The sequence below is a fragment of the Triticum dicoccoides genome, chromosome 5A, assembly GCF_002162155.2.
Source record: "Triticum dicoccoides isolate Atlit2015 ecotype Zavitan chromosome 5A, WEW_v2.0, whole genome shotgun sequence".
Classification (NCBI taxonomy): Eukaryota; Viridiplantae; Streptophyta; class Magnoliopsida; order Poales; family Poaceae; genus Triticum; species Triticum dicoccoides.
Window position 1 is genome coordinate 575,090,960 of NC_041388.1, and position 23,439 is coordinate 575,114,398.

Genomic DNA, 23,439 nt, shown 5'->3' on the forward strand with positions numbered 1-23,439 from the left:
GCTGCCACCTGTTGCATGCTTTGGTGCATCCGTGGGAGCACGTTTTTTTTTTCGTTTCTGCATGTGTTTTTGGTTTTTTGGGGGTTTGGCTTTTGCCTAGCTTTCTCTGTGTTCTTTGTAAAAAATAGTTTTGTTTGGCGAAGCACAGCTATGTTCCAAGAAAAAAACACACAGTCCGTGCTTTCACGAGAAAACATGATTTGCTTCTTAAGAAGCATAGCCTATGCTTCTATTAAAAACATAGCCGTGTTTTCACAGAAATCACATATTTGCTTGTGCGAAAAGCACACCCTGTGCTTTCGTCAGAGAGAAGCACATCTATAAGGGAAAAGAGGCACAGTTGTGCTTTTTTGAAAACAAGAAAGCATATTATGTGCTTTCGCGAGAAGTACAATCCGTGCTTTCGCGAGCGCGAAAAAATGGAAAAAGCACGACAAAATTCCTTATTTGATACCATCTTAAAATCTGCTTTTTTATTTGACAATAAAAAAAATTCTTCTCTATTTGACACAAGTTCTTAATTTTATTTCCTATATGACATTTTCGTTCATTTTGAGCCTAAATGACACCTGAAAAAACTCTTTTGCCCCTCATATGGTATGTGTGTGGGGGGCAATAGCGCACACGCGCAGCACCGGTGCGAAGGCAGGAGCACACACGCAGCAACACATACACATGCACCAACACACACGCACACGCACACACACGCAACAACACGCACGCGCACGTGCACACACACACGCAGCAACACACATGCACGCGCACACACACGCAGCACACACACACGCAACAGCAGCACACACGCAGGCAGCACATAGGTACGCAACAGCACACACACACGCGCGCGCATACACACGCAACAACACGCACACGCACACACACGCAGGCAACACATAGGCACACAACATCACACACACACGCGCACGTACACACGCAGCGGCACACATGCACACCCACATGCAGCGGCAACACACATGTGTGCGTGCACCCACACACGCAACAGCACACAAAACGCGCACACATATACCGCATGAGGAGCAAAATCGTCTTTTCAGGTGCCATTTAGGCTTAAAATGGACGGAAGTGTCGTATGGGGAATAAAATTTAGACTAGTGTGAAATAGGGAAGAAAAACTTTTGCAGTGTCAAATAAGGAATCGGATTTTAAGACAGTGTCAAATAAAGAATTTTCTCAAAAAGCACAGCTTGTGCTTTCAAAAACTAGATGACCCCTTGCGCCCATGGCGCAAAAAGCCAGTTAGAACCGTGCATTATATGACTATTGCAGGGCACCTTAAGGAAGAGAGAAATATAGGCTTATCTATCTTCGCTGATACTTATAGTAGTTCAAATGAACGATCTATAATATCTATACTAAGAGGTAATCCATAAGAAAAGACAAACCAATGTGGAGATAGCATAGGAGCATTATAAACATGAAGTCCTGTACACAAGCTGTATATAGGTGACACTGAAGGTTTATGATGGTATCCTCATATGGAGTGAATGGTTAGAGGCGGAGGCGCTTTGCCTTGCGCCTAAAGGTGAAGGCATACATCGTTCCTTCATCTATGTTTGCTATGTGAAGAACTCCGTCAAGTTTGTTGTTAAGATAGTCCTGTCAGCAGCTCCTTCCATAAGCCACGCGATGATATTTATCATAACCTATATAGTTGAGCAAGAAACAATAAAAGTTCAATAAAGAGGAGCGAAATCACTGAATAGGTATATCCTGTTATGCAAGAAAGATTTGCATGAGGCCAGGCAAGATAATATCAAACCTACGTTGGATCTGTAGTGGACTTAAACACCATGTAAATGGATACTTAGATAGTATCTTTATACATAATGGTTTATACTTGAGTCATGGTAGCATGATAGCCCAAAAGGACTAACGATGTACAAAGAAAGGTACGAAGGCAGGTCATGCAGCTCATTTACATTGATCTTATACATGGCGTGTGTATAGGGTCACACTGTTTCCCCATATACAATGGTCACTCAGCTCATCTTTCATCTATGTAGTTCTCACCACGAAATTCATAGTGTTTATTATGTTTCCAAAGCGACACAAGTTACATAAAGGAAGCCAGGTTTTTCCCATGGACAATGTATTCCCCATCAGCTAAATGGACCCTTTTCCATCGATGGTCCGGTTCTGAACAAAGAGAGTCAGGAATAGGAAACTAAGGTATATGAACAATTGCAAACAACTTTTCTTTTCCAGCTATGTATTTACCTGTGGCGTTGTTGCTGAGGCAAACATTGCTGTGTGAAGCTCTGTGTTCAAGTTTTTGCCTCAGAGCTGGCTTTTGTAATAAAACAATGAAGCAGTAAGGTAGGAAGTAAGCAGCTGAACATCTGTAACTGTTGGATGTCTAACATTTTGAAGTAGACTGGTGGAACAGAAGTCGGACCTGGATTGATAAGCATGCATTTGGAACAGTCACAGGCAGGCTTCGACGCTGCTTGAGCGATCTGTGGTTCTTATGCATAGCGCATGGACTGCACGGGGTTGGCTAAGAATGGCTTAAGGGAAAGCTTAAATAACCTGTACCACACATGCTTACCGCCGGAGGCGGAGGACGGAAAAAAATTAAGGTGTGGCAAACTGTCAACTAGACAAAATTGATGCCCCCTCAATAAAAAAAATGATGCAAAAACATAATTGCCAATTCGATAGGCCGCGGGTCGAGACGGTGTTAGGGATGGATGGACGGGCGGGGGCGGCGGCGTTGTTGGGCACAAATCGCCGGCGGTGGAGGCGGAGCATAGCAGACTCAAATCGGCAGGTCGGCGGGGAATACGATTGCGCTGCCGGCGGCGGGGTCGGGGATGGGCCGACGGGCGACGGCGGCGCGTTTCAGGGCAAAAATCGCCCGCGGGCGGGCTGGCGGAAGTCAATCATGTACTCTTATATATATCATAAGAAAAAAAATACATGTTGCACGCATCAACAAAAATTTATCCGTTCTGTTTTTGGATCGCCTAGTCATGAGTTCCATCAGGAGCGAGCCGCGGAGAGAATCGATCCGATCGTTGTGCAACGGAAGTGAGCTGGTGTACGTCTACGTAGTGAGATGGGCATGTGCTGGACAACACATCAATCAAGCTGCCTGCTTGTGTGCTTCCAATCTAACTTACGTGCTTCATCTAGCTTTGTTTGGGTGAACCGATCTAGCGTGGTCTAAAACTAACAAGCAGTATTTCCATCAATAAAAGTATATGTTTATATATAAAAAAATTGGTGGAAATCAAGGTGTGGCGGCTGCCACACCTTGCCCACTGGGCTCCTCCGCCAGTGCTTACCGCCAATATCTTCGACAGGTATGTCGCTAGCATCTAACTCTTCTTCCTTGATAGTTACTTTCTGCCCGCAAGCAGCAGACCTGTTAGGATTGCTAATTTTTGGGTGTTCTTGATGTTATGGTTAAACGGAGAGTATGAATATATCTAGCAATTTGCTTGGCATAAAATAATCATACAGGACAGAATGAGCTGATAAGAAATCTGCAGAAAGGATTGATGTATAACCTTTCCTCTTGAGTATAGTTTCATAGTTCAGACTATAATATATTGTTTTGGGTGTATGTATAATCAGTCTGATTGGGTATCTTAGCAGCATAATAAAAAATTAAACTACGTTTTATTTATTACATAGTATAGCATGTACACCATGCAAAGGTTTCAGACACATATATCTGCTGACCAGGCATCTCTCTACTGCTGATAGGAAGACCAATAGCTAGTCATGAATTTCCTAGATCCATACTTCTGTTTAATTGAAGGGGAGCCTTGGCGCAGTGGTAAAGCTGCTGCCTTGTGACCATGAGGTCATGGGTTCAAGTCCTGGAAACAGCCTCTTACAGAAATGTAGGGAAAGGCTGCGTACTATAGACCCAAAGTGGTCGGACCCTTCCCTGGACCCTGCGCAAGCGGGAGCTACATGCACCAGGGTGCCCATACTTCTGTTTAATTGCAACACAGCATAACAAGCTATCGGGTCTGAAACCTAATTCGTGAATTAGCAGGGCAAAGGGTGGGAACGTCAACAACGCATGGGGAATGTAATCAGTGCCGGCAAATAAATCATCACATAGAGTTATTTATCCATGCATCATCTAAACTCAAAGAACATTTATTTGCACCAACAATATTCCACTACTCGGTTCAGTTATTGGGTCATGGGCTCATGGCTTCACGCGCGCGCGTGTGTGTATAGACACACACACACACACATGAAGCTGCATGAGTTTTGTAATCGTGTGGAGAAAATAGAAAAGAAATAAAGAGAAGAACAAGACATGGCACGTGCCTCTGGCCAAAAGTTTTTGTGTGTCATGTTCGTCGACTTGATGTGAATTGTGATCGATGGTGGGCGATTTCCAACAGCAGAATAATTACTTGACGACCACTTTCTGCAAAGCAGCATCCTGTCTTTTTATTTTGACCAATCATACCGCTACTCCATGCATATATGGAATTTGAATGTGCTGGTGGATATGAAGATGTGTACGAGTAGAATACAAACTCAGAAATAATTTTGATTTTCAGAATATGTCTCTTCAATTTAATTTCATCACCCGGTGAGTTAACAAGAGTATTCATTCAGTTATCAATATTTCATTATAATTCCCAACAGCATAGATGATATTATGCACTCTAAGGATTTGATTGTGTAGTTTCCATCTTTTATATATGCATTATAGACTGCTAGGCTTAGCATTCTTAAACCTGAGACATACTTTGAAGGATGTTTGAGCTCTGCTGTTGCAATGACACCACACTCGACAAAGCATTGAGTATATGAAACTAAACAACTAATCTACGAAGAAAGTGTCTGCTCGGCTACTTGGCATGCAATCAGAAAGTAGTAAATTCACCAGCGAGCAAAAGAACAATGTAGGGCTTTATGGATCATCACCATGTTGTTCGTCACGCATCATCTTCATTGGATATTTATTCTGAACCGTTATATCAGAGACCTGGAAGAAAGCAAGAACAACAAACATATAACTCAGAAATGAAGACTGCATTTTTCAGTAAATTGAGACCTACAGTAGAAAATACCACCATTTCTCTTGTTTTCAAGGTTTACCTGATATGATATTCCCTTTTAGGAAATGTCAAACATGGCAAAACTACTCTAACAATTATCTATCATTAAACCCATATAGGTGAAATTTGGTGTTCCATTACCTTTATAGTACACAAATCAAACCATTTTTTTGTAACACCAAGTCCAAAAATCTATGATGCTCTTCTACATGTGCAAATGCAAATTTGAATTTCTGGAACAATCATTTGGCTGTATAGTTTACTTACACTATAAATCCTTTCCTAAACAGTAGTTTATAGATTATCTGCACTATAAACAAGATGGCGTGCGTGGTAGGCTCTGTGGTGCTTAGAGCTTACTTCAACTTTATTCCAAAGGATGTACACAATCTTCCTCGCTGGTCCCCGACATTGCCACATGCCTTCAATAAGATAGCAGAGGGATGATTCATCAACTGAAGATGAAGAAATGAAGGAAGAGCAGAAATATACCCGAGGCATCGGACCGACACCGTACATGGACGGAGCCTGGAGGAACCCTCTTCTACACTTCTCTCGACCTACTACCGCCTTTCCTGCCTTGCACCTTGCATCCGGACCTACATATGAAAGAACGGCCCTCAACATCTAAACAACACATGAGACACAAAAGTGGGCATACAGAAAATAGTTAATTCAGTCAAGCCAAATCACATCAGTACAAAAAACCATAGCCAAGTGGATAAGACATTTCAGCTTACTTTGTTTGTCCCTTTGTTTTTCTCTGCAGATAAGGATAGTTGCAAACATGGGACACTCCAAAAAGGGTATTACTGCACAGGAGAAGTAATCCCTCGCCACACACAGCGCGCGGCTGTAGCTGCAAGATGCCAAGGCATAAAAAATACACAAACATTCTCAGTCCATTTTACTAACAGAACTAATGGCAAAGATGAATTATAGCCAAATAAGGTGATAATGGGTAATATTTTTTCTAACAAATGTCTCTCAATACATCAAAAATAGCTCCAGGATTTGTAACCAAACATCAACCAAGGATAGCTTATAGGCCCCATATCAAATAGATTGATTACTGCAACCAGCATGCTCAAAATCGAGCAAGCATCATCTAACTGAGCGCAAACACCATCTCTCAGTTCAGTGAATAAAGCTACAGAACTGGTACATAGAACTGACTAAAGAGTAAGCTCACCAGGTTATGTGGCATGAGTGCGGTCAGATGAGATGAGGAATGACCTGCAGGAAAAAAAATGGATGCCAAACAATTTCAGTTCATTGGAGATAAATTTCAGGGAAATATGAAATAACTGAGTACAAAACAAAGCACAAAATCTTCCCCTCAGCTTGCTTGGATTTTTGTCGAACACATAGCAGGCATAGATAAAGCAGATTCCACACAAATAAATATGAGAATTATGGGGATCAAATCGAGAGAGAGGGGGGAGGGCTGCTGCAGCCGGTAGCGTGCTCCTGTCGAGAGCTATGGTGGAGGTAGAGAAGGAGCACAACAGCGGCGCAGGGTCGTAACAGGAAAAGCAACGGGGGTGGAGAAGTGCGGGGGCTGGTGGCTCTCACCTAGACTTGTCGAGGAGGAAGAGCCTGGGCGCAGCAGTGCCATGAGCAGCAACCCGTGCCCCTCCTCCTGTCACCCTGCCGGCCACCACGCGAGACTCAAAGGGACGGCGGTGGATGCAGAGTCAGCGATGCCGCGTCGCCCCGCCGGCTATCGTGGCCACAGGATGCCGTGCGCCCTCGTTCGGCTTCCCCTGCTACTTCAGCGACGTGGGTCGCCCCGCCGGCTACCGCGGCCACGGGATGCCGCGCCCCCTCCTTCGGCTTCCCCTGCTACTTCAGCGACGTGGGCGCAGCCTTGCCGGCGGCGCACGCTCTCCTGCGGAGCGCGGTCCGCACATATGCAAGCTCCGCTTCACCGACACGGAATCTTCTCCGCCATCGCGAGCTCCTGCTGCCGCGGCCCCTCCTCCTTCACGGCTCCCCTTTGTAACGCCCTCTCCCCCTCAGTGAGCCCTGCTGCTCCTCTGCATGCCCTTTGCCATAGCCTCTTCACCGTGAGCGTGGGAACCTGGACCTTGGCGGTAACAAATCAGCGCATAATGCTGGCACTGGAAGAACGAAATCGATTTGTTGGAAGGGGAGGCAAATCCTTACCCCCTAACCGACAATGACAAGCAGGCAGTGAGGAAGACAATGACGGGCGACGGCGGCGGCTGACGATGGCCTGTGGAGACGGACGAAGAGGCGGGGATTGGGCGAAGCGAGTCTTGATGGGGAAGGAGAGAGAGGCACGCGCGTCCCTGCCAGCAGTGGTTGCAGGCGCTGTAACTCCTAAGCAAACCCAACAGGATACAGCCACCCCACTGACATGTATGGACCAGCGTGGATAGGGGCCATTTGCAGCGGAACAGGGCCACGCGCGTCCAAGTACCAACTCTGACCGAGCGAGGCAAGCCTTTATCCAGCGGCTAAAACAGAGGAGCTCAGTGCGCCTCACCTCACCTCGCACAGCACTTACCCAATAGACAGACGGGTGGGACCAACGGTCTTGAAGAGGAAGAGACCCAACTGGGTACACAGAAGCAGGGTGCGAGTAGACCAGTGCCAATCCACCGACCCGCCTGACAGCCCCACATCGCCCACAATCGGCCTGGTCTGGCTTTTCCACCCGGACATAGACACGCACACACGGCGTGACTGCCACATGGACCCACGCATAACGCTGGCCCATTTGTCATCAGCTCTAGCCTAGTCATGCAGTGTACAGAGGAACAAGTGCACGGATGTTTACCACGAGGATGAAAAGTACGCTGACAACGGCCAGAGAGGCGGATCGAGCGTACCGGATCGATTTCAACCGGTGATGGCGCTAGAAGGGCGGGTTGCATAGAGTGATTTATATGCTCAATAAGTGACCGCAACCATGCTTCGGGGTGCTGGTTTTTTCGGGTATTTTTTCTCAGTTGTTGGTTTTCTCTTTTTCTTTTTCTTTTCGTTTTTGTATTTTCTTGTTTTCCTTTTTTTTGAGAGAAAAACAGTTCATCGAAACTTATTAATATGGGATCTAATTTTGAAGAGCTCGACATGAGATGCAGTTTTAAAATGTTCAATTTTTTTTAAAACAATTCACATCATCAATTAATTTCTGGGTTTTTAGAAAGTGATCAAAAGGTATAAATAATATTCTGATTCTTTTTATAAAATATTCACAAAAGTTGTAAAAAAAGTTAGCCTTTTCCAAGGGAATGTACACAGAACGTTTTAAAAAATCTTCATCTTTTTTCGTAAAATGTTGTCAGGAAATTAAATATGCTGACCAAGGTAGAATTTTGTTTTTCTTTTTAAAAGACCAAATGTAAAAACTCCTGAAAAAAATAATTTAAAACAGAATATTGAAAAGAAAATGGAACCGCTCTCTATCTTTGAACCGAGTCGTTACACTGCGAGAGCGGAATGGGCGGGCCCGCTTGGTCGCTCATGGGCTCTAGAGACCTTAGGTATGCGAGCGCGTCAGAATGGGAAGGCCCGGGCCCAGTCGCCACCTCCTCCTCCTCCGTCCGGTCGTCGCTGCATTTTCCGCCACCGCCGCCGCCTCCTCCTCTCCTCTGCCGCCGAGGTCGTAGGAGCTCGGTTTCGCGTTCTGCCACACTGCAAGTTCACCATCCTGGTCTTGCACAGAACCTCTGCAAGGTTCAACAGCAAGAGGGGATTACTGATGGCAGCCATCCTGCCAAGAACCGCGCTGCTGCTGCGGACGCCGCGCGGCGCCGGCCGGCTCGCGCGGTTCCTCGGGGCCGGCGTGCCCGCAGCTTCATCATCCGGTAATAACCGACCACCGGATCCAGACGCTTGGTTCAGTTTCTCCCAGAAATGCTTCTAGAGATGTGTGGTGTGTATGTATGACCCTGTTGGCTTACTGAATGGCGTGAACCAGATGCTGAGACGGCGGCGGAGTTCATGCCGTGGCGTAACGGCGGGGGCGTTCTGCACCGGGCGGCGTCCGTTGACCCCTCCGCGGTGGTGGAGGCCGGCGCCGTCGTGCACTCCGGCGCTGTGATTGGCAAGGAGGTCGTCGTCGGGTCTGGGACCGTGGTCGGGCCTTCGGTGTCCGTGGGGCAGTCCACCAGGATCGGGTACGGTGTTTCTCCGGCGTCATCAGTGTTGAAACAGAGCAAACTCTGTTTGGTTATGGAAATGATTTTGGTATCATTATGTTCCAGGTACAATGTTGTCTTGAGCAACTGCTTGGTGGGCGAGTTCTGCACTATCCACAATGGCGCCTGCATCGGTCAAGATGGTGAGCATTTATTCACCGAGTATCGCAAATACGTCATGCAGTGGACATGATATGTTGTATGTTCTCCAACACTGGGAAGAACATGTTACATTATTTCAGATACTTGCACGTGATTGCACCATGCCGGTTGTATTACTTGCACATGATATGGTGTACTAGGAATACTAACTGTGGAAGCTTGTGAGCTGATTGCAGCATTCCAGTTGTATTAAGCCTCTTGGGTATCAAAGCTTATTCTGAGCTGTTTATTATCAAATTTTTGAATTTCCTTTCTTTTTCTGCTATGGTAGCTGAATGGCAAATATTGGTTTATAAATAGCTGTCAAACAATAGGACTGAGTTTCTGATGATATGTGGGTGCCAATTACTGATGTATTTCTTTCAGGTTTTGGTTTCTTTGTGGACCAGGATGGACAGGTCAAGAAGAAACCACAGGTTAATCCTCACCACTATCACTCGCTGGAGATTAAATTCATGGTGAACTGTTGGTGAAGATTATAAATAACTACTCAGTATTACTAAGGTTGAACGGTTGTGACATAATTATTGGGTTGAGTGGTGAAGAAATTCTCTGTTAACATATGTTAAAACAAATGTTCAATACTGTTACAATGTGACATGGAAGAAATACTATCTTTCGCTAAGTAGCACCTACTGACCGACTGACTGTATTTCGTAATTTGACATTTTTTATGCATATCAAATCAAAATAGAAGCCCTCATAGAAAAAAAAAACTTTGTATTTGTTAGGAGCTTTATGCAAGAATTGGAGACAATGTGGAAATTGGTGCAAATACATGCATTGACAGAGGCAGGTAACTTGTCACCTTTCTATTCCTTTCTAAATTTGTCAATGTTCGGTAGTTCAAAGCTCGCAGAGTCAGCGTGGTAATGTCCAGAGAATGCTTAGCTTGGCTTAAAGGCCTCTGTTGGCTAGTCCATAATTGATCTGAATATATCTAACGAACTATGTACTCATCATTATACATTTGACTGCAGCTGATTCTTGCTGACAACTTCGATCAATATTTGTTAACTGCAGTTGGAGAGACACAATGATTGGAGATGACACCAAGATTGATAATCTGGTTCAGGTATTCTCTCCCTTGCTTTATTTATCAGATTCAGGCTCTTCTCTCCTTTTTTGTGAATTGACATCCCTCTTGCAGATAGGTCACAATGTGGTGATAGGAAAGTGCTGCATGATTTGTGGACAAGTAGGGATCGCAGGTTCTGCAACGTGCGTATACCTTCATCTCATGGATGAAGTGTTCATTCCTTTTAGTTGTGTCATATAATTCGTCATGTGTGTCTTTTGAGATTTGTCCTATTCTGTACACACAGGTTGGGTGACTACGTAGTATTAGGTGGTAGGGTGGCCATCCGGGATCATGTCTCCATTGCTTCAAAGGTGCTGTTTTCTCAGCTCTGATCTTTTGACCTTGCTTTATTTTTACTCCACAATGTTTGTAATTTCCATGCAACTCTGTGTTGTCGTGTGCTACAACCTAGCTGCATTGCTCAGCGTACTCTAGTGCCCGATAGCGCTTCACAAGTAATGCAGGTTGCAGGGAGAACATGTCTACCTTTTCTCTTCTTGTTGAGCAACTGATCGTGATATAGCAAATCCATGTACGACTTCATGTTCATATCCAGTGGTGATAGCAAACAAATGTTCAGGCAAAACATGCATTTCTTTCCTGTTGGTAGTCATGGCAAGCATCCAGATAACACTGGTCCAAACATTTGACCAAGACCTAGATGACAACATTATATTTGATTGCCCACAATTTTTTCCACCACCCTCATTAATTTATTTTCCTTGGTCTAATTGCAGGTTAGACTCGCTGCAAATAGTTTAGCGACAAAGGACATTCAGGAGCCCGGTGACTATGGCGGATTTCCAGCTGTAAGCATTTCAGTATTGACCATATTACTTCAGCTTGTGTTCCTCGTTTGTACCCCTCGGCTTACTAAGTACTCAATATTCATCTTGAATTAGGTCCCAATAAACGAATGGCGTCGACAAACTGTGAACTTGCGCTTATTTTCAAAGAAACACCATGACAGAAGATAGTAACTCTACAATCCCAGTGACATCAAATATGTTTGTAACTTGATTCTCTTGAAGTGAATTTGCAATATCTCACTAGAGAACTAGCATTGAAATTGGTATCCGAAACAATCTTCACCATGGAAGTTGGATTCTTTATTGTTTAAACTTGAATGTATCTACGTACTATTAAAGACTGTCATAGTGCTGCAGTACACATTTACACATGCATTCCTGCTAAGAGGACGTTTGTGAAATTGTCAGGCTACTTCACGTACACACATATTTTTAGCTGTCATATGAGTCGATTATATTACACCATGTAGCTAATTATTCAGTGTGGAGAAGTTATTTGATTTTGGACAATCTTATCAGTCGCACAAGATTAGTTTTTAGTGTAAAAAGTGTAAGAATCAATAAAAGAAAAAGTCTCAATCCTTGCACTGAAAGAAGTCTTATGTAAGAAACCGTTTTGGAATACATTCCTTCAGTAAGACAAATTTGGGACACACAGTGCAATTCTTGTACAAACCAAAATTTGTTCTTGCATGACAATCACAATATTTTACTCGGGATGACATTCTTCCCGGACATGATCATCTTGTAGATATTCACACTGCTTTAGCTTATCCATCTTTGAGTTCCCGAGATAAATGGCTGGAAATTCTCATCATGTTTTTAAGTTGAACTCAAGTTAGTCTGTTTTGACTTGAACTCATGTTTCCAATGCATCACATTTCTACAAAATCAATGCCACTCACTATCCTCCTGTACATGAAGCTAACTAAAACCAAGCTTCTGCATCCAACCAGCCATAAGAGTGGTATGAGAGATGGATTTTTTTTTGTTACAGTTTTCAGCATTCTACTATGGAGGCTATTTGATTTTGTGAAGCTGCAACAATGAACTTCAATATATAGTGCAACAAACTATCGTTGAATTATTTAGGGCATGTCTGGTTGGCATCCATAGTTGGCCACACTTTTCTGCCATAATTGTGGCAAGCGTTTGGTTGTAGCCACAGTTGTAGCTTGCCACATTTCATTAATCACATACCCCACTTGTCATAGTCTTAGTTGCTAGTTAACTTTTGTCACAAGTGTGCAGGGAAACTAAACATGCCCTTGCCGTGTGACTACGATAAATGATGAAAATTAACATATGAGTAGGGATTGCCATGCAACGGATGCACTAGAGCTATAAGTGTATGAAAGCTCAAACTGAAACTAAGTGGGTGTGCATCCAACTTGCTTGCTCATGAAGACCTCAGGCATTTGAGGAAGCCCATCATCGGAATATACAAGCCAAGTTCTATAATGGAAATTCCCACTTGTGTATGCCTTTGCTTGAATGCCATCAGCCCTGTTGGGCCAGCTAAGCTGAGTTCTTGCCGGTATCTATTTTCAGCGGTGACCACAGTTTAGCTACTCGTCATTTGCTAGAATGGTGAGTTGTTCCATGTAGTGATGCATGTAATGTTTGTGTCTATCATAAAGCAATGCAAACATTAGTACTCCCTCTGTAAACAAATATAAGACATTTTAGGTCACTAAGTATTTGTTTACAGAGGTAGTAGTAAGCAAACGACCTTGCCAACCAAATTTCACAACATAGATAGAGCTTGAGTTGGCATAAGCACGTGTCCACTAGACAAAACTGCGGTTTCAGTGTCTTGCCTGTGATTTCCTATTCTTGTAAGAAATTGATGAAAAGCACACAAGTTCTCCATCTGTCCAAAATTTTACCAAGCAATATATGCAATGTATATATCAGTGCAGAGACTATCAGTTTCACAACAACAAAAAATCAGTGGAGAGGATTCTCCAACATCCACCCACAGTTTTTATTTTCTGCTCTTTGTCCATCTGTTTTCGCACAAATAGATTTAGCTTTCATTCTGTTACTCATGCTGGTGTAATCACTTTCTAATTTCTTTTCTCTGTGGGCGAAATTCTGTAAGCACTAATCTATTGTTATATCCCATTGCATTCCTACAGAAAAATAGACATATCAGTTGTGCGTTACAACGTAATTAAGTTTGGCACTGTAATGAACAAGCATAGTGGAAAACAGATAAACAATGACAGTAAAGGCAAGAATTCATGCAACCAAGAAAGAAGTCTGATATACTGGAATACAGTAACATTTGGCGAAATGGCCTTTCTTTAGAAAACTAAGATAGGTGCTCACCTCACGCCTGTGTGGAATTCGTATTTCCTGTCCCTGACACTGCACCTGACAAATCCTCTTTGTGTTCTTGGAAGATGTCTAGTTGTGCTTCCGAAGCAACATCCAATCTCACTGCATCAACCATGTTAGCCCCCACTTCACTGATAATCCCACCTTGTTGTTCAGGGTCTATATCCATGATTGACACTGCCCCCTCTTGTTCAATCACAACCCTATCATTAAAATTAGGGTCTTACTCGCATGTTTTCGCATCATAGGTAATGATAACTAATGCTATAAATGTGATATGCACGGTCGAACAGATATAAAGTTTGGAGCATGCTGAACAAACTCTATATTTACATTCAAGCAAAGGCATACACATATGTTAATTTTCAGAAAAGTAAAGCATGATAGCAATACTCCAAGTCCAAGGCAGACAACAAGATTGAAGAAGATGAAGAGAATGGCAGGTGAATTGTTACCTTACTGATCCCATCAGATTGACACTGCGAACTTTGCTACAGCCTAAGTCAATGATCCTCACAAGCCTGGAGAATATGAAGCGGTCACTTGAAAGAGAAAGGAGAAGCAAACGGTAACTACTAGAGCAACAACGATGGCATGAACTTTGGTGCTAAGTTACCTAAAATTAGCGGAGCTGAACAAATGAAGAGTGCCATCTTTTAAGCCTATAGTTAGATATGGATGATCAGGAAGAAGACATAGAACTGAAAGAACCGGAGCCATGAGAGCTCTTATTGTATAGACACACACCCTGTTCTCTAGGTCCCATATCTGAATTGACAAAATCAAGCAGCAATGTTATGCATATCAGATATATAAAACAGAATACATCTTTTAGAATGCAAGCATCATACCCTGGCGGTCAAGTCATCTGAGCCAGAAATCAGATACTGTTGATCAGCATGTGCGAAGAAATCAAGGCAGTTCACTTGAGCCAAATGCCCAAACAGAGTGTAGCTAGATTTTGGGGAGTCAAGGTTCCAAACCTGGACACCAAGCGTGCATAATATCAAGTTCGCAATCAAGGTCTAATATTAAAACTAGTGTTTCATTGCGTATTATGTTTTGGTTAGTGCAAAGGAAAAGGAAGCATGCCTTTACTGTCTGATCTTCGGACGCGCTAGCAAAACAGTTGGCATCCTTTGGGTTGAAGGTGATCTGTCGGACAGTTCCAGAGTGTTCATCGTCGAAAGTTCGTGTGCACTGCCAGCCCTCTTCCCAGTTCCAAAGCCTAATCGGGCTTTCATAAGCTGAGGACAGCACATATGGCTGGGTTGGATGGATGGTCATTGCTGTGACACTGGAAGAACCAGCTCTGAAACTCGTGATCTGTTGTACTATCTCTGTTCCGTAGGTGCACACATGGATGAAGCCATCGTCTGCACCAGCCAGAAACCATTGCTTCCGTGCGATAAATTTAAGGAATCTAACTGTCGCTGATAGCCCTGAAATTTGATTAATGTGCCACTATTACCATGGCAGTGCATGAAGAAAAAAATATGGTTAACAGAGGAGTAAGTAAGCTGGAAACATGCCTCTTGTTCCATTCTGGTAGACATGAAAAGAATAGAGGGCCTTCTTTTCCTGTCGATACATGTACAATACAATACAAACGATTTTGTTAGTCCGACGCAATCCAAAACAGGCCTACACACATTTTCATGTTCACTTTCAGGAGGAAAGAAAAGATACACATATACAAGGAGAAAAAGACGGTCATAAATGACGGCCATGGCCAAATATAAATAGAAGCACATGCTAGTAACTATACCAACAGAACTTGCCTGAGAGACAAGATCCCACATGTGAACATCTCCAAAAAACTTGCATGTTAAGATCCTGCAAGGCCATAAGAAATTTATCGTACGATAACAAATTCACCTGATCAAAAGATTATTTCAATGCCCAGATTGTGTTATGTGGTATATATGCACTCACCATGTCTCTGTTGGATGTGCATCTAGGCACACCAGCCTATTGCCGAATCCAAGTGCATCAACTTTCTTCGTGGCTGATATGATCTGATCATACATCGTATGTAGTTCCATGTAAAACCAATGACAAACTGATTGCATTGGATAGGCAAGACTGTCTTACTTTATTCTTTTGGCCCAACCACTTTGTTTCGAAACGTACATGTTAGGAAAAGAACATCTGGGAACTAACCTCGCGTGTCACCTCTTCTTGTGCATAAAAACCAGCTTTCAGTGTCAATTCATGCACCACATTCCCCATCTCTTTTAATTCCTCAAATAGATCAACACACTCAGTCTCGTTTTCGAATGGGACGATGAACTTGTCCCCCGATATACTGCTCTGCAGAAGCAGATCCAAGCTTGTGTCATCTCCTTGATCTGGCCACTCTTTTGTTGTCACGACTAGAGTGTACGTGGACCTGGAAGCTATAAATCCATAAATCGGCACATTTGATAAAAGTGAATCTTCTTCTTCCCCGAACGAGTGGCTCTTATTCTTCTGTACAAGCCTAAATGCCACGCGCTCATATGTGTGGTTTGTTAGGTCCAGTGAGCACGTGGTTGACTTGTGTGGTTGCAAGGGGAAGCGGAGGTCAGACGGGTGCACTTCAAGTAGCCCACTGTTGTCGATCAACTGGACAAGAATAATTTATTTATGTGGTTAACGAATCGATGACAGATCAGCATTTTTTAAAGAATTTATTGACAAAACAAGTTGGATAAAAACTATGTGCTATTAAGTGTTTCCAGATTAAAATGAAGCATATAGAGATGACATTGTCTGTTTCATTAATGTGCTCACCTGAGTAGATTTGTCAGCTCTTATCTGTGGTACACTGTGATGACTTGATTCTTCCTGATTATTTACATTGCCGACATCCACCATTGCTACCGTCTCTCCTCTTCCAAACACAAACCTAACAGATAAAGTTGCCATGTTTCCCAAGTTTATCATAATGGAATTAGGAAGTGAAAATAATATAAGAAGCAGGAAAAATATAAAAAAGGTCAAGGGATAGGCTCATGGTTTAGTGCTGAGAGTGAGGATGGTTCTAATTTTTTTTTTGGAACCATGTAGATATACAATACCAAAGATCAACATGGCAAGCTGAGTATAAGCAAATGAATTAAAGACAGCTTGTTCCCTCACCGAGTCGTGCTGTTGTGCACCCGAATTTTCCTAGTATTTATCGGAATTAACACTCACATTTGTGGAGGATAACATTTGTATGTCCATTTTACACTTTTAAAAATATACACAGTAAACGCTCCAAAACAAATAATCTTTCTAAGCATTTCTCCATGACGGTAATAATAAGAATAATAGCCGGAAAAGTATTCATTACCCTTTTGACTTCATCGAACATGCGAGACCCCAAACATGTTCACTTACGGGGCTGCTAAAAATATTGTATATCCATCCAAAACCCCAAGCAGGGGGTTCAATTACAGGAGGGTTAATGATCCTCTCAAGCCTGGGATTGTAGAAATTTAGTACTGCAATCCATGAAAATAACAGCAATTAAAAACATGTGCACATGTTGCACAAGAACCAATTACCTGAAATTAGTTGAACTCCACAAATAAACAGTGCCATCTTCTAAACCTGTAATTAGAACCTGAAGATTGGGATGAAACATGACAGACATAACCGGAGACATGGAAGCGTGTAGTGTATGAGTACACATATTGCTGTGCATGTCCCATATCTGATTTGCCAAAACAAAGGGTGGATCATAAGAAATGTTATACGCATACTGTATTAGCAAAAAAATCAATAGAAATGGCAAACCTTCGCGCTACAATCACTAGAGCCAGTAATCAAATACTGCTGATTGTCATGTGTGAAGAAATCAAGGCAGTTAACTCTGTCCCAGTGCCCAGAGAGTGTGTATTTACATTGAGGAGAATCAAAATCCCAAACCTGGACCAAACATTGGATTTCACAATGAAGGTCTAGTAAAAACACATATTTATGTAATGTCAAACTTTAGTTGAAATAAAATAGGAAACTCATACATCTATCATGCGATTGGCTGAGGCAGTGACAAAACTGTTGGTGTTTTTTGGGTCAAACATGACTTGGCAAATTTAACCCAAGTGTTTGCACTTGAATGTTTGTGTGCACTCCCAGGCTTTGTCCCAATCCCAAAGCTTCATTTCATCAGAACTCCATGACATCAAGTACGGTTTGCTTGGATGAACGGCCAGTGATGTCATTTTTCCAGCATGAGCTGTGAAACTTGGGACTTGCTGCCGTTTAGTTTCGTAATTGTAGATGTGAATAAAGCCATCTTCGGCTCCAGCCACAAACCATTGTTTTCGTACGATAAATTTAACCAAAACAACTGCAGACAGAGTCATCATCTTTTTATTTGTAATACAGTATATATGGCGCGGCTGAAGAACTTAACAAGAAAGAATTAAAAAAATAGAACTCAAATTGCATGCCTTTGTCGGTGGAGACTTTAAACGAATCTACTTTCCTCTGCGAGCAAAGGCAAAGTACTTTGTTAGTCAATGCAGAAGAAAAACCTATGTGGGTATTATGAGATTTGGGATGGGGATGGTGCAGTTGAATCCGGATGACCTTGATGCGAGTTCCCTATGTAACGCAGCAGTTGTTATTGATTCGGTAATCACGATCTTACGTAGTATGTTTCTGTATTATTAGATTTATTTGTTTCGGGGAATCCTAAAGCCAAAGTGAATTCACTACTCCGACGACACTGCTGATGTAGACAATTTGAGCCCCCAAATTGGGTAGTAGCCTTACATGGTATGTATTGTCATTAGCCCTACATATGGTACTTTAGTATAGATGTAGCATAAGTCTGTTGATAAGAAATATAGTGCTTTTAGTCCTTATATTTTTGCACTGTAAGCATGTATCACTTGCCTGTGTTTGACCGTCCCAAATGCAAACATATCCCCGTGTATGGCCTGTTATTATCCTGCAACACTCGAATGAAATCAGAAGACACCCACAAGTAATATCCCTTATATATGCATAGTACGAGAAGCTTTCATAGCTCAGTTGGTTAGAGCACCCGTTTAGTAAGCGGGAGGTCTTGAGTTCAACTCTCAATGAAAGCATCCCTTTTTATTATTTATCCTTCTCAAAAAGAAACATTTTTTGTCGATTACCTAAATTATGTATAGTTTTTTCACCCCAATTATATGTATTTGTTAATTTGGTATTCAAGAATTTTTGGCGACGAAAAATATAATATATAATCCGTGTTGCGTGACACAGATTTTCATTTAATAATATCCAAAAACGAAGATGTAGCAAAAAGACCACAGCTCAAGGACTGTACGGTGGGTAGAGGTAAGGTAGAATGGGTGTTCGCATGAAAAATGGTTAAGGACTCAAAGCATAGAACATAGCTCAATACGGCTTCCAGCCTTTCTCACAAACCGACTATCGGATAGTCGGATTGCCGTCTTCTACCCAACTTGCTCAAAAACTCTTAAAAACGGCCAAGTACTTGTTTTCCCATAGTAGCCAAGCACTTGATCCAGCAACAGTCCGCAAAGCGGCTGTCCGATTGGCAAGGCAGGCAACTAAGAGAAAACGGCAAAGGAAAAAGCCAAAAGAGTAATGAGCAAGAAAAGATAGAACTTAGATAAATATATTTACATAACATAGTCCCTTGGCCGAATTTTCGAGTAGAGGTTCAAAATACACCCCGCGGGTGGAATTGTGCGAATTAACAAGTTCTTCAAAGACTACTGAAGCAGACAAAACAAAGATACAGCGACAGCTTAGGAAGCAGCAGACGGACTCGGAGGGTCGGAGAAGGCGCCAGCGCCAGGCGTCGGGGCGGCAGGCCGGCTAGTCTCGGCTTGATCGCCTCCGGCGGCAGTAGGGTCGGTCGCACGCGGCTCGTTGCTGGAGGCACGGTCGAGCTGAGGCTGGCCGTCTGCTCCGTCTTCTGGTGCCTCCGCCTCGCCTCCGTCCTCCGCCTCGCCCTCTTCCTCGACGCTGGAGCCAATCACCTCCGCCGAGTCCTCGCCGTAGTCTGGGTTCATCCCAAACCACACCGGCGGTACCTCCTCGCCATCTTCAGACCGCTTGGGGACGAAGATGCTGGTGTCGGTGTACTCGGCGATCGCCGCAGTACGCTTGACGAGGGCATCTTCCGCGGCCGCCAGCTCCGGCTGGGCCTCCGACCGAAGCGTGGCCAGCCGGTCTAGGTCCAGCCCCGGATACCATGCCTTGACGAACTCCAAGGCCCGACGCGCTCCAGCTCGGGCCGAAGATCCCTTCCAGGCCTCAAGACGACCAGCCACGACCTCCAGCCAGTCAGCCGCCAGGTTGGGGGTGCGCGGAGCCTGCATATCCGGCCACAGGGTGGCAATCGCCTGGGCACCGACACGCTGAAGTCGGCGCAGCATCCGGTGGGCCGGCCGAAGGTGAGCCTCGATGCTCAGGATGTGCTCGTCAAGAGTTCGGGGGGCATCGGCGGCAATCTCTGCGCCCTCCGCCCTTCGACCTTCACGGTCAGCCTCGATGGCTTGGATGGCGGCCTGCGACTGCCCAGGGAAGAAGTCTGCAAAGACGCGAAGAAACGAAGAAGCAAGTCAAAAACCAGGAGTCGGCACGACTTAAGTCGGCAGCTCGAAGAAAGAAAATAAAGAAACTCACCATCAATGATGTCTTCAATCTCGTGGAAGCCGAAGGACAGCAGCGCCTCCTTGTCAGACCAGGAGGAGCGCTCGCTCGCGAACTCGGCCAGGAGGGCGGTTTCTGTCTCCTCCGCCTCCCTTTGCGTCTTCACAAGCAGCTCCTTCTGCTCTGCCAATTGAGTGGCCAGCAGATCGTGCTCCGTGGCAAGCTTGCTGCACTCCTCCTCTTTGGCGCGCAAAGCGGAGTTGGCGTCGCTCAGCTGCTGTTGAAGAGTAGCGTTGGCCCCTGAGAAGAAGAAAGAAAGAAGGCGTCAAGTCATCAGTAAAGAAGGTCGCCGGGGAGATCCAGCCCGACTGCTCAGCAGTCGGCCCGAATCTCGGGGACTACAACCCACGGGTGCGCCAGCGCACCCCCGCGAAGAAGGAAAAGGACTTACTTCGGCTCTCCGACAGATCGGCGGTCCGATTGCCCAGCTCTTTGACGTTACGGTTGAAGGCAGTGACGTGGAGGTTGTGGTAATCCTGCGACGAACGTTTCAGACAAAAAGTTAGCACCCAAAGTTCATCAATTGGAGTTTCGGGCTGTCTGCTCAGCAGCCAGCCCGAAACTCGGGGACTACACCCAGTGGATGCGCTAGCGCGCCCCCACAGAGAGGAACAAGGAAAACAAAGGCCAAAAGGAAAAACATACACGGACGGCTGCCCGCGACGCCAGGTACGCCTTGGTGCAATTCTAGAGAGCGTCGCCCTCGGCACGAAGCTTCACCTGGACGTCCCGAAGCGCCTGGTTCAACGGCCATGTGCCGCCTCCTCGCACCCACCCAATAGGCGCGGCGCTCGTTGCCTCGGCGTCTGGGATCGCCGAGCTGGCGGCGCCGGCTTCCAGGGGGTGGGGTGCCGAAGTCGCCTTCTCCAGACGGCGGCGCGTTGGCGAGCCGACTTGAAGGAGTAGCCTCGCCACGGCCTCGTCTTCGGTCGGCGGCACCGGAGGGCCCGCCGGCTGCTCGCCCTGCGCACCTTCAGACGGCGACGGAGGCGGCGGCGGAACGTTCACATCCAGCATAGAGGGGTCGCCGCCCTCCCCTCCCCCATGACGGGGTTCTCCCCGCCGGCTTCCTCAGTCTGCCCCGTGAACTCCGAAGGCGGCGGCGCAGAGTTCAACGGGGTAACGAGAACCGCCGACTGGTGGCATGCGGCTTCCTCGGCCTGCCGCTTCGCCGCGGTGGCGGCTTCGGTCTCCGCCAGTTTTTTCTTGGCGGAGGCCTCCGCCTTCTCCAGGTGGAGGGCCTCTTCTTCATTGCGCTTCTCCTGCGCATTCCGCTCCGTCACCTCCCGGAGGTCAGCAGCGGGGTCAATCCGCTGAGTGGTGGCGGACGTCTCCGCTGACCCCATGACGGAGGCGGCGGTGACCCTCTCAAGAAAGAGGGGAGCCCTGAAGCAAGCGGGGCAAGCAGAGACTTAGACAAAGTCACAAAGAAAGGATAAAACTTTGAAGACAGAATACTTACGCGGAGAACAATGGCGGCTTCTTCACTTCCTTACGGAAGCGAATGGCCTTCGCGGCCGCCTCGTCCCGCCGGGTCACCGCAGCCGAACCCTTGGGCTTCTTCGGCCGACTGCCGAACAAGGTCGGCACAGCCCTGCGCTTCTTTCCGCCGTCCGGAGCGCCCGGCGTGACAGAAGAGCCCGTGCTAGGCTGGCTGGCTCCTGGCCGATGGTGAGGGGCGACTTGTCCCTCGGCGTCATCGTCAGGACAGTCGGCGAAAGTGGCCGAGGGCCTGAAGTCGCCTGCTGTTCCTCCTCCTCCCTCGGCATCATCTTCCAGAGCCGCCGCCCCCAGATCGGGGTCGTCGACGTCGCTCTCCGCCCGGTCGGCAAGGAACTCGCGGGCCGGCCCCGAGGTGCCGGTTGGTGGGTGGAGGAGGGGATTCTAACCAAAGCCGACTGGTCAAAATAAAACTCGGCAAGAAGAAGACAATCCAAAGAAAGAAAAGAAAGGCGACTCACCACGGGCGGGGGGTTGGCGCGGGAGTACGACTCCTTGCCGAACCGCCAGTCCTCCAGGAGCCTGCTGTCCGAGAGGTAGTTCACCATGAAGGCCACCTCTTCGTGAGGCATGTCCTTGGTGCACATCCGACTCGGGCCGCGGTGCCCGCTCATCTGGCATATCATATGGGGGCGGCCTTGGAGTGGGAGAACTCGGTGCGAAACAAAGGCGGCTAGCAGGTCCAGACCAGTCAGACCCTCCGACTGCGTCAGCACTCGGAGTCGCGTGATGGCGCCGGCTCCCACAGGCGTCAGCGACTTGGCCCGGTACGACCAGTTGGGCAGTCGCCCAGCTGGCGGGCCGGCTTCGAAAGCCGGCAGGTTGACCCAATCCCCCCTCGTGGAGGCGTTCTTAATGTAGAAGTAGGATATCTGCCACATCTTCACCGAGTTGATCAGCGAGATGGAGGGGAAGGGATTGTCGGCCCCCGACCTACGCACGACGATGAAAGCGCCGCACTGAGCCGGCACGCCCGCAGCCTGGGTGCCGAGCTTGGAGAAGAAAAACTCCCCCAGAGCTCGAGGGTGGGGAGGACTCCGAGGAAGCCTTCGCACATGGACACGAAGGCGGACAGCAGCACCACTGCGTTGGGGGTGAGGTGGTGCGGCTGGAGGCCGTAGAACTCCAGGAAAGACTGGAAGAAACAGCTCGCCCGCAGCCCCAACCCGCGCAGGCAGTGCGAGCGGAAGATAACCCGCTCGCCCTCCTGCGGCGCGGGGGAAATCTCCCCCTTCGGTGCAAGACGCACCTGCACGCGATCCTCGTCGGGGAGGCGACGAGTCCGGCGGAGGAACTCGATGTGGTCTTCATGAACTTCGGAGCCGACCCAGGTGCCGGAGCGCACTGGGGAAGGCGCGGCGGCGGAGGAAGAACTCATCGCGAGCTGTCGCCGCAGCGTTCGCCGGAGCTTGGGCGCGCGGTGGAGCGAAGAAGAGAAGAGGAAGGAGGAGAGCGAGGAGCAGCAAGAAGGAAGAGAATGAGGAGTAGTGGGAAAGAGGGGCGCGCGTGCCCCCCTCTTCCCCCTACTTATAGCCTCGTGGGCTGTGAAGCCGAGGGGGCGGACGTGGGGATTTACTGCGCCCACGACCCCACGACCCCCACGATCCATGATAAAGTTACTGCGCGCAGTAACTCCACGGGAATCCCAACCGTCCACCGGGGCCGCA

The 23,439-nt window shown here is 46.4% G+C and overlaps 2 protein-coding genes, 1 long non-coding RNA gene and 1 other non-coding gene across 8 annotated transcripts; 2 read left to right on the plus strand and 2 right to left on the minus strand.

Annotated features, from left to right (window-relative positions):
* Positions 1-1,396: 1,396 nt before the first annotated feature.
* On the minus strand, positions 1,397-7,339 carry LOC119302953. Of its 5 annotated transcripts, none has more exons than XR_005147800.1 (9): positions 7,227-7,339; positions 6,633-7,140; positions 6,250-6,293; positions 5,798-5,916; positions 5,550-5,656; positions 5,418-5,479; positions 2,417-4,984; positions 2,239-2,304; positions 1,397-2,157 (listed from the first exon to the last, which is right to left on the minus strand). It is a non-coding gene; the product is annotated as an uncharacterized LOC119302953 (long non-coding RNA). The 5 variants fall into 5 exon arrangements; XR_005147799.1 differs by having other exon boundaries at positions 2,239-2,308; XR_005147802.1 differs by lacking the exon at positions 2,239-2,304 and having other exon boundaries at positions 1,397-1,664; positions 4,924-4,984.
* Positions 7,340-8,590: 1,251 nt separating this feature from the next.
* Positions 8,591-11,759, plus strand: LOC119302952 (probable UDP-3-O-acylglucosamine N-acyltransferase 2, mitochondrial). The gene is made up of 10 exons (XM_037580017.1): positions 8,591-8,893; positions 9,007-9,205; positions 9,293-9,369; positions 9,755-9,804; positions 10,120-10,184; positions 10,412-10,463; positions 10,539-10,609; positions 10,714-10,780; positions 11,207-11,278; positions 11,372-11,759. Exons 1-10 carry the CDS (start codon positions 8,788-8,790, stop codon positions 11,444-11,446), a joined length of 834 nt encoding a protein of 277 aa, XP_037435914.1. The 5' UTR covers positions 8,591-8,787; the 3' UTR covers positions 11,447-11,759.
* Positions 11,760-13,014: 1,255 nt separating this feature from the next.
* On the minus strand, positions 13,015-18,892 carry LOC119302956. Its single transcript, XM_037580019.1, has 15 exons — positions 17,614-18,892; positions 17,387-17,518; positions 17,155-17,303; positions 16,941-17,069; positions 16,397-16,511; positions 15,785-16,228; positions 15,557-15,639; positions 15,403-15,457; positions 15,154-15,202; positions 14,714-15,063; positions 14,473-14,604; positions 14,238-14,389; positions 14,077-14,142; positions 13,613-13,824; positions 13,015-13,413 (listed from the first exon to the last, which is right to left on the minus strand). The coding sequence occupies exons 1-14, from the start codon at positions 17,671-17,673 to the stop codon at positions 13,614-13,616; spliced, it is 2,127 nt and encodes a 708-aa protein (XP_037435916.1). The 5' UTR covers positions 17,674-18,892; the 3' UTR covers positions 13,015-13,413; position 13,613.
* TRNAT-AGU lies at positions 18,617-18,690 on the plus strand. The gene has a single exon. It is a non-coding gene; the product is annotated as a tRNA-Thr (tRNA).
* Positions 18,893-23,439: the final 4,547 nt, after the last annotated feature.

Bases quoted from the DNA above. Each gene is read 5' to 3' on its own strand.
- LOC119302952 (XM_037580017.1), top strand. From the start codon at position 8,788: ATGGCAGCCATCCTGCCAAGAACCGCGCTGCTGCTGCGGACGCCGCGC. The intron at 9,206-9,292 runs GTACGGTGTTTC...ATTATGTTCCAG, and splicing joins GGGCAGTCCACCAGGATCGG to GTACAATGTTGTCTTGAGCA. The intron at 11,279-11,371 runs GTAAGCATTTCA...ATCTTGAATTAG, and splicing joins ACTATGGCGGATTTCCAGCT to GTCCCAATAAACGAATGGCG.
- LOC119302956 (XM_037580019.1), bottom strand. From the start codon at position 17,673: ATGTTTGACCCAAAAAACACCAACAGTTTTGTCACTGCCTCAGCCAAT. The intron at 17,070-17,154 runs GTAATTGGTTCT...CTACAATCCCAG, and splicing joins TGGAGTTCAACTAATTTCAG to GCTTGAGAGGATCATTAACC. The intron at 15,640-15,784 runs GTTAGTTCCCAG...ATGTATGATCAG, and splicing joins AAGAAGAGGTGACACGCGAG to ATCATATCAGCCACGAAGAA.